At 42.6% G+C, this 10,649-nt stretch overlaps 1 protein-coding gene across 1 annotated transcript in view; it reads right to left on the bottom strand.

The window, feature by feature from the left end:
- Positions 1-3,709: 3,709 nt before the first annotated feature.
- The window catches only part of LOC107571189 (endonuclease domain-containing 1 protein-like), a 16,904-nt gene continuing 9,964 nt past the window's right edge, over positions 3,710-10,649 (bottom strand). Inside the window, 1 exon segment of the mRNA XM_016257481.1 lies at positions 3,710-4,032. Coding sequence (XP_016112967.1) covers positions 3,710-4,032 — 323 coding nt within the window.

Here is a 10,649-nt window from a genome sequence, read left to right as displayed (position 1 = left end):
TTATTTAGGGTTTCGACAGATATGAACAAGTTAAATTTGATAAATTTTAATAAAGACATTAAGACCTTTTTAAAACCACCTTATATGAAGTTTAAGACCTAAACCTGTAATGGAAATACACATTATGTTACAGACATGTAATATTTAATGTGTTTAATGTAAAAAGAAAACAAAGTATCATCACTGTCATAAATTCTATTTATTACTACGATATACAGTGAACTTTTCATATCAGCAGACAATATTCCATACAAAATATCCCCACAAAAGTACCGCATCACCAAGATTTTTGGTGGTGTAAACAGTTCATTCAGAGGCAATATTTTCTATAAGCTTTTACATGCTTAAATCGGCATGTTTTTATTTACCTTTACAAAGGCTTATTTTGTAACATTTTTAAATGTATGCATCATCTTTCATGTCACATTATTACAATTGATCAATAAATTCAATATACACTGCAGGACTGTTACCAGTCAGATTAAATAATTTACACTACAAAATAACTGCAATAAGTTATGTTATGAGTTTAAAGTTTTAAATACATTCATGAAAATACAAATAATTTTAAACATAATAAACCACCAGTAGGTGGAGGTAAGTCATCCTAGGTGTAAATTACTTTCTTCTTTTGGACGAATCTAGTCGGAGTTATATTAAAAATTGTATTTGATCTTTCAAGCTGTTTAATGCCACTCAGCGGTTGTTGCATGCATCAGTCCAAAATAAGTTAAATAAAAAGCGCCCATCCATTAAAAAAAGAGTGTCTCACATGGCTCCGGGGGAGGGGGTGAACAAAGGCCTCCTGTAGCGAATCGATGCGTTTTTGTAAGAAAAATATCCATATTCAAAACATAATAATCACTTTAAAGTAGCTTGCGCTCACTGTTGTACACGGAAGCAGCTCCGGGAGGATGACGTATGAGTTCAGTGTTACGCATGCGCCGGTGAGTCTCGTGAAAACCAACGTTTGTTTACAGGATCAAAGGAAGCAAAGTTTCCTTACTTTAGCAAAGAAAAACGCTCTTGGTTACTCACGTAACCTCGGTTCCCTGAGATGAGGGAACGAGACATTGCTATGGAAATTACCCTTTCCTCCAAATACTACTGAAGCCTTATTGAATTACGCCAGTGATATTGGCCAATGGCGTTCAAGCGTGCGAAATATGAGGGGCTCCCACTCTATATAAAGCAGCGCTTGTACGTCATCCATTCAGAATCAACTTGGCATTCTAAGATCCTGAGCTAGGTGACACGGCAATAAGAGCAATGTCTCATTCCCTCATCTCAGGGAACCGAGGTTACGAGAGTAACCGAGAGCGATCCCTTTCGATTCGGTCACTCTACATTGCTATGGGAACGTATAAAATCCTGCCATGTCACAGCGATGGAGCCTGGCTCGACTAAGTATGTCAAGTTTTACATACGGAACCGTAATGAGAGCGGCAATGATATTGGCGCGGCATCGTCTAGTTTCGTCTAGTCACACCAAGGGCAGAATTAACGCTGGTAAAACAGAGAATATGAAGTGCCAGCGCCATCTCATATATAGACCAGTTGAAGTTTAATTTCAACGAAATTGTGTGTTGTGATCACTGATCTATATTTGAGAACATTATATAAATCAGTGGTTGTGATGCAACAGCTGAACCAGTGCTCAAATAAGAGTATGATGGTGATCAAGTCCTAAAAGGCGTGATGAACTATATCATAACAATGTAATGTAGAGACCTGCACTCCCGCAGGACCCAACATAACAGGGTGCGGCGCGGGACAACTCTTGATGGGCGAGTGCGGGATGCGGGAGAATAAAATGATTCGTGGGACTCCCGCAAAATAGAAATTATCTAAACATAAAGTGTCTAAAACATATACATTGTTATTTATCTGTTGCACAGAAGCAAAAAGAACAACTAATATTAACATTAAAATGATTGACATGCGCCAGCTAGGCATAGTTTCTATTTATAACACGTGTTTAAAAGGTTGCGCAATGTAGCCAATCTCAGACTCAGCTGTTGATTTCTGGAACGCAATGCCCAATCAGAGGTGATTAAGTTAGAATCTACTCACCGCAGTGCTGAAATTGCGTACTCTGGAATCCTCTCATTTTAACACACGAAGTGTAGACACTGAAATATTCATTGTGCATATATTTAATGTGTTATAACAGAGCTTTATGAGATCGCGATTAACTGAGATGTCAGCTTTTAGTGATAATAAAGGAAGCACGCTGCTCGCATTCTGCCATGCCAAACCATGCACGCAGCAGCCCATGCTTGCTTTTCTGTTAAAAATAACAGTGGTTTGTGATTGTGAATGTTGATGCTTAGCCTAAATAACAAATATTTTATCGGGAGAGTATATGCTGGAATGTTGTGGAGCTTAGGAGATATTAAAGAACCATTTCATGTACATTTCTTCGATGTACTGAAAACAAATCTATATAGATTACTATTATGCGGGCGGGAGCGGGACCAGATAAGATATATTTCTGCGGGAGCGGGCGGGCGCGGGACAGAGTCTTGCGGGAGAGGGCGGGAGCGGCACTGAAAGATCCGTCCCGCACAGGTCTCTAATGTGATGAGGTGATAAGAGAGCAGTATTGGATTGGTGGCGCGTCAGCACAGGGGTGTATACGACCTGGTCGAAACCACTTAGGCATGCAGCTCCGCTCATAACTGAGGCTGAGAAGGTGGGTGTGCCGCTCGCACTGACAGCACATGTGAGGCAAGCGACAACACATCTAGGTTATAAAACCTTGCGGAAGTGTTGGGTAATGACCAGCCTGCCGCCATGCAAATGTCCTGAATAGATATGCCATTTGCCCACGCCCATGAGGACGGGAGCCCGCGGGTGGAGTGGGCATGAACCCCTATAGGCCTTTATGAATGGTTCACTGAATCATTGATTCACTCGATTCATTTAAAAATGTGGATTCATTAATGAAACACCGCTGTGTGTTGATCTAAGACACACAACAGTTCTCCTGGGGCTTTATTTTCATTGGTGAAATTAATGACAATGTGTCTAAAATGTAATTATTCACACCTTTACCTTATCTTCATTTTTAGGTGAAAACTTTTATGTAACCTATTTTTGTCTTTCTACTAGCCAATGATGATTCTGAAAGAAAACACGCAGTGTTTGTTATAGTAACACATGCAGCTTTCACGCGCATCTGACTGACAGAACTGCGCGCTTGTATTTCACCCAGTGGTGCTGTTAATATTATGGTTATTTTAGCAAATAGTTTGGTTCATAAATTCAATTCAGCAGCATTAAGTTGAAGACGGTAAACTTTGTCACTCAACTGAATCTATACATGTATTTTAGGTGTTCTTGCTTCGTCCAAGCAATAAATGCACGTCTTTGAATGAGAGTGTTCTTCAACCGCTCCGATAATGCCAATACGACCCATTTCAGGAGCGGCCAAAATTATATTTTAAAATCAGTTAGGGCTATAGAATTGCATATTAAAATTTACAAGTAAATCTCCATATTATGCGTAGGCTAGACTTCTTTCTATCAGACCCCCTCTACATCTAGTTTTGATGTCCATCAGGGGGGTTAAAGCTTTTTTTAGCAAGGTCAAATCCCCCCCCCCCCCCCCCACAAGGTCAAACCCCCCCCCCCCCCCACTAAACCCACCATGGATCTGCCAATGGCAGTGGCGGCCTGCTTCGTGCAACGCAACTCAGCCACCTCATCAGGGATAGACCCTGCCTTTATCCACTTTCAGTAGTTCAGCCTGATAAGCCGGAAGCACCACCTTGGTGTGCAACGAGGCTGCAGCCTGACCTGCTGCCCCGTATGACCTGACAGTCAAACGAGAAGTATCCCTTTTTTGAAGGGGTTTGGACAGCAGGGAAAGGGGCATCTTTTCATAACCATTCTCACGCATCCCCTCGATGTTGGCATAACTAGTATGCTGGAATCTGTGGATGCGGGACAAGAATTGATTTTTCCAAGCCTTCTCGATCTCCACATGAAGATCGGGAAGGAATGGAAGGCTCACCTGAGCTGGAAGGGCTATGGCTAGAAAGAAAACACTAATTGAGGCAGCCTCGATGCGTCACTTTCTTGGCCTGCTTCCATGGCAAGTCAAGCCTCGCCTTGGTGCCATCCATAACCTCAAACAGCTCATCATACGTGGGGCAGGAGGGGTTAACTTCAAGCCGGAGTGCAGTATAATGTGGTTATTTGAGAAGGACATGATATAAATCATCTGTCCAACAACTGCAGACAGATACACACTATACTTACTAAAATCAAAAATTAATTACTGATAGGGAGAAATTTCCCGTCAGGTCCTTTCCATGTTCTCACTGCAACAGCAACGCGCAGCATGCATTCAGCTTGCTGAATTCAGCATTCAGCAACGCGCAGCTCCCGCCCAAACGCTAGATTACCTCAGAAATCAAGCGAGAAAACGGAAACCGCTGGCGTGAATGCGTCGCTATGCAACTGGTGGGGAAGTCGTGGCCTAATGGTTAGAGAGTTGGACTCATAACCCTAAGGTTGCGAGTTCGAGTCTCTGGTCCGGCAGGAATTGTAGGTGGGGGTAGTGAATGTGCAGCGCTCTCTTCCACCTTCAATACCACGACTGAGGTGCCCTTGAGCAAGGCACGGAACCCCCAACTGCTCCCTGGGTGCTGCAGCATAAATGACTGCTCCGGGTGTGTGTACACGGTGTGTGTGTGTGTGTGTGTTCACTGCTGAGTGTGTGCACTTAGGATGGGATAAATGCAGAGCACTAATTCCTAGTATGGGTAACCATACTTGGCCACATGTCACGTCATTATTCCCGCGAGAGGCGAACGCACTCATGCAAACACTATCTACCAACTTGGATAAATGGTGAAGTACTCACCTCCCCCTCAGTAGTCCCGCGAATGCATCACGATGAGCACAAGTCATCTCCTCGTGAGACGAGCGCATTTAATTCATGCCTCACAAGAAATAAGCAATAAATGCAGAGCGCATCCAACTCCCTCGAGAGCTGAACGTGCTTGCTCTTCACCACATACACAGAAGTATTGGAACTGCAGGTATTGGAGCAAAGCCTCTGACGAGAAAACATGCACTCCTAGTCATGTTTAGCTTAACACTAACATAAACAAACGGTCTGTGAAGATGAAGAAGAGGATGAAGTGTTATCCCGGCGCCCTTCTATACTGTGATCGCGCAGGGTAATGACATCATATGCTGTCGCCGGCCAATGTTATTGTCGTTTTTAGATGTATGCTTTATACACTGGTCACGCTGAAGGCGTTCCCCCATAGCGACCCCTAGAGGACGCAGTTTGAAGTTCCTTTGAAAGGGAACATCTTTTACTTCATGTTTAATTATTTTTTTAAATCTATTAGCTTTGGTGTTTAAGCAATATAACCTTTGCATTAGGTTTACCGGGAATAATGCAAATCTTTCTGTTCATCACGAAAACTCTCTTCTGGTCATGCCAATCTATTGCACATTGCAGCTGAACAAAGATCCTTCTTGGATAGAATTGAACAACTCCGGGTGTGTGTGCACGGTGTGTGTGTGTGTGTGTGTTCACTGCTGAGTGTGTGCACTTAGGATGGGATAAATGCAGAGCACTAATTCCTAGTATGGGTAACCATACTTGGCCACATGTCACGTCATTATTCCCGCGAGAGGCGAACGCACTCATGCAAACACTATCTACCAACTTGGATAAATGGTGAAGTACTCACCTCCCCCTCAGTAGTCCCGCGAATGCATCACGATGAGCACAAGTCATCTCCTCGTGAGACGAGCGCATTTAATTCATGCCTCACAAGAAATAAGCAATAAATGCAGAGCGCATCCAACTCCCTCGAGAGCTGAACGTGCTTGCTCTTCACCACATACACAGAAGTATTGGAACTGCAGGTATTGGAGCAAAGCCTCTGACGAGAAAACATGCACTCCTAGTCATGTTTAGCTTAACACTAACATAAACAAACGGTCTGTGAAGATGAAGAAGAGGATGAAGTGTTATCCCGGCGCCCTTCTATACTGTGATCGCGCAGGGTAATGACATCATATGCTGTCGCCGGCCAATGTTATTGTCGTTTTTAGATGTATGCTTTATACACTGGTCACGCTGAAGGCGTTCCCCCATAGCGACCCCTAGAGGACGCAGTTTGAAGTTCCTTTGAAAGGGAACATCTTTTACTTCATGTTTAATTATTTTTTTAAATCTATTAGCTTTGGTGTTTAAGCAATATAACCTTTGCATTAGGTTTACCGGGAATAATGCAAATCTTTCTGTTCATCACGAAAACTCTCTTCTGGTCATGCCAATCTATTGCACATTGCAGCTGAACAAAGATCCTTCGATCCTTCTTTTGAACAACACCAAGAGAGAAATCAACAACGCGACGAGATGTTATTTACAGATGTTATTTTCTGGAAGAATGGAAGAAATCAACTGAACGTCTGGTAGGACAAATATTTGAGGGTCTCAGGAGCATTCTTCCGATCCCCTATGAGGCAGCTTCTCATTTCCAGGGACAAGCTCCGCCACTCAACCTTTATATGCATCCTCTGCAGCACTACACAGGTCAATTTTACAATAGGCCAATGCACCATTCTCAAAATGTCCCAAATTGCAGTGGAACCAGCAGCTCTGTTAGAAAATAAAAAAAATAAAACAAAGAGTTTGTTTTTGTAGTGACAGTTGTTTAAAGGCAGGGTATGTAACACTTTAGAAAACTGATTCGGGCCGAATAGCAAAACAAACTTGTAGCCAACCAGCAATAAGGGGTGTGTCTACTCATGATGTGGAGGAGAGAGCTTTCAGTGCATGGGACGGACATTAGCGAGCCGAAAGAACGAAGGATAGAGATGGCGGATAAAAAACAAAAGAGGAAAATGTCTGCGGAACGCTAAGGCAAGAAGTAGGACCCGTGTAAATATTGGATCAGCTTTCCAGTGCTGGAAAGAACTCAAGGAGCGGAGGCCTGCGCCGTGCCGCTCACGTCCGATGTAGACACGGTGTAACATTGGTTTTGCTTTGTTTCACAGAACTAATCGTTGCCTGGGTGCTGCAGCATAAATGACTGCTCCGGGTGTGTGTACACGGTGTGTGTGTGTGTGTGTGTTCACTGCTGAGTGTGTGCACTTAGGATGGGATAAATGCAGAGCACTAATTCCTAGTATGGGTAACCATACTTGGCCACATGTCACGTCATTATTCCCGCGAGAGGCGAACGCACTCATGCAAACACTATCTACCAACTTGGATAAATGGTGAAGTACTCACCTCCCCCTCAGTAGTCCCGCGAATGCATCACGATGAGCACAAGTCATCTCCTCGTGAGACGAGCGCATTTAATTCATGCCTCACAAGAAATAAGCAATAAATGCAGAGCGCATCCAACTCCCTCGAGAGCTGAACGTGCTTGCTCTTCACCACATACACAGAAGTATTGGAACTGCAGGTATTGGAGCAAAGCCTCTGACGAGAATCATCTCCTCGTGAGACGAGCGCATTTAATTCATGCCTCACAAGAAATAAGCAATAAATGCAGAGCGCATCCAACTCCCTCGAGAGCTGAACGTGCTTGCTCTTCACCACATACACAGAAGTATTGGAACTGCAGGTATTGGAGCAAAGCCTCTGACGAGAAAACATGCACTCCTAGTCATGTTTAGCTTAACACTAACATAAACAAACGGTCTGTGAAGATGAAGAAGAGGATGAAGTGTTATCCCGGCGCCCTTCTATACTGTGATCGCGCAGGGTAATGACATCATATGCTGTCGCCGGCCAATGTTATTGTCGTTTTTAGATGTATGCTTTATACACTGGTCACGCTGAAGGCGTTCCCCCATAGCGACCCCTAGAGGACGCAGTTTGAAGTTCCTTTGAAAGGGAACATCTTTTACTTCATGTTTAATTATTTTTTTAAATCTATTAGCTTTGGTGTTTAAGCAATATAACCTTTGCATTAGGTTTACCGGGAATAATGCAAATCTTTCTGTTCATCACGAAAACTCTCTTCTGGTCATGCCAATCTATTGCACATTGCAGCTGAACAAAGATCCTTCTTGGATAGAATTGAACAACACCAAGAGAGAAATCAACAACGCGACGAGATGTTATTTACAGATGTTATTTTCTGGAAGAAAGCACTCGCTCAACTGAACGTCTGGTAGGACAAATATTTGAGGGTCTCAGGAGCATTCTTCCGATCCCCTATGAGGCAGCTTCTCATTTCCAGGGACAAGCTCCGCCACTCAACCTTTATATGCATCCTCTGCAGCACTACACAGGTCAATTTTACAATAGGCCAATGCACCATTCTCAAAATGTCCCAAATTGCAGTGGAACCAGCAGCTCTGTTAGAAAATAAAAAAAATAAAACAAAGAGTTTGTTTTTGTAGTGACAGTTGTTTAAAGGCAGGGTATGTAACACTTTAGAAAACTGATTCGGGCCGAATAGCAAAACAAACTTGTAGCCAACCAGCAATAAGGGGTGTGTCTACTCATGATGTGGAGGAGAGAGCTTTCAGTGCATGGGACGGACATTAGCGAGCCGAAAGAACGAAGGATAGAGATGGCGGATAAAAAACAAAAGAGGAAAATGTCTGCGGAACGATAAGGCAAGAAGTAGGACCCGTGTAAATATTGGATCAGCTTTCCAGTGCTGGAAAGAACTCAAGGAGCGGAGGCCTGCGCCGTGCCGCTCACGTCCGATGTAGACACGGTGTAACATTGGTTTTGCTTTGTTTCACAGAACTAATCGTTGCCTGGGTTGCGTACGTATGTGTGGGGCGGAGCTACCAAAATAGGGGCAAGACCCTTTTGGGGTAGGGGCATGTTTGTTTTGGTGATTTCAAATATCAACATTGGCTACCAGAAATCGCTTACCCTGCCTTTAAGCTAGTTGTAAAGACATTGTTTTTTTGCCTGTTTTATTCCAAATCAGATCCTAGCGCCAGTCAGTCTGAAGCAAGCCTAACCAACCAACTCTTTCACAGAACAGCTTGCAACATTAACACATGTTGTGGCAAAATCAAAATTACTCTCACCGCATAAGAGACAAACTCACTCTCTGTTATCTTTTAAAGGTTTTATTCTTTGCAAAGAAGGTTCACAATCATACAAGCACACATGTTGCTGCAAAGTCACGCGCGAGTAAACTGTTGTCTCATTGGTCAAAGTTCCACGGCTTATTTTCCGGGATTCCACTTAGCTGTCATGCATGTCATCCGTCAGGATGGAATGATGATAGCTTCGCAGGCTTATTGTTGGGTTTTTTGTAGCTGTCATTATAATAATTTATCATTTTGAGCAGGAGTCCAGGATTGATTGGAAAAACATTTTTAAAATGCAACGAGCTAAGGGGGAAAACGTGCCAGGTTCTGAAACGACGAGCCAGGTGTGAAAGCACCCTTATTGATAATCGTAACTCAGGAAGGAGATTGTAAAATTTGGGGCAAGTAACCAAGATGAATGATCAAAGAGACAGCACATTGTGACCATCACATGTAAATCCATGATGAAAATCATTAGTAAAGAATTCATTGGGTGGTTTCCCCACCCAGGACAAAGACCAGGCTCCTTCTAGACCTTTTGACCTTTTTGTTCTTCACAGAACTACACAGAGACTGTCTTTTACATATGTAGATGCATCTAAAATCATCTTAAAAGGACTTATAAATGAATATCAGTCCATTGCATAACTTCATATTAAACATGTAACCCACAAATTTAACTATTATGTCCTAATCACTCATTATGTATGTCTTTTGAATAACTATTGAATAGTTTATAGGTTTATATTCATGTTAGGTATGTATGATTTTGAAAATTCACGCTTTAAACGTTTCTATCAATCAATACTTTGTCAAATGTATTATATTCTTGTTATAGAAATCATGTCCAAAATTATACTCTTCAAGAGCAGGAAAATTCGGACCATGTGACTGATAAGATAACATGTTGATTTATGTATTATGGGGAGAAACATAGCAACACCCTGAGCTAAGACAATGTCCTATTGGTCAAGACACCATTTGGGATGTGTCAACAGGCCGGTTTTAAAACTTTATTTGACAAATTATGCTTTTAGTCATCGCTTTTTCTTGCCTTTTTGCCACCGTGCTTTGACGCTGCTTTTTAGCGCTCTTTGAGCGTGCTCTGGCTTACACGCCAGCTGCTCCTCTAAAAGCTTGAGGAGAAACGCCATCTAGTCTCGTCACTCTTCTTGCTGGCTTCTACTTTAATTTTTTTTTTTCCGTTGAGAGTTTTGTGTTCTAAGTTAAGTTTTGCCGCAACGCCGTGTCTCCGAGTCCGACCTCGAGTGCCCGTCTAAAACTTCAACCAGCCCACAACTCCAAACAAGGACAACAAAGGGAACCCCCTAACAAACAACACAAGTACCTCCAGATTCTAGCTGAATTGGTGCATTTATTATAAAGCTTACAGTTTTTTTCAATTGCTAACATCCCTTTGTCTAATCTGTAGTCACATTTTCAAAACTCTAAACACAATTAGCACAACATCCGTCTGTTGTGACCATACCATTAACACAATTCATGTTGTTTTCACACAATATTCAGTGTAGTCGAGTCATATCAACGGGACTTCTCTCTAACAAGAACCTGGATGATTGAGGGTCTTCACAAACCAGCAT

Source organism: Sinocyclocheilus grahami, unplaced genomic scaffold (assembly GCF_001515645.1).
Source record: "Sinocyclocheilus grahami isolate Dianchi unplaced genomic scaffold, SAMN03320097.WGS_v1.1 scaffold1562.1, whole genome shotgun sequence".
Lineage (NCBI taxonomy): Eukaryota > Metazoa > Chordata > Actinopteri > Cypriniformes > Cyprinidae > Sinocyclocheilus > Sinocyclocheilus grahami.
This window is presented reverse-complemented; position numbering and strand designations above follow the sequence as displayed.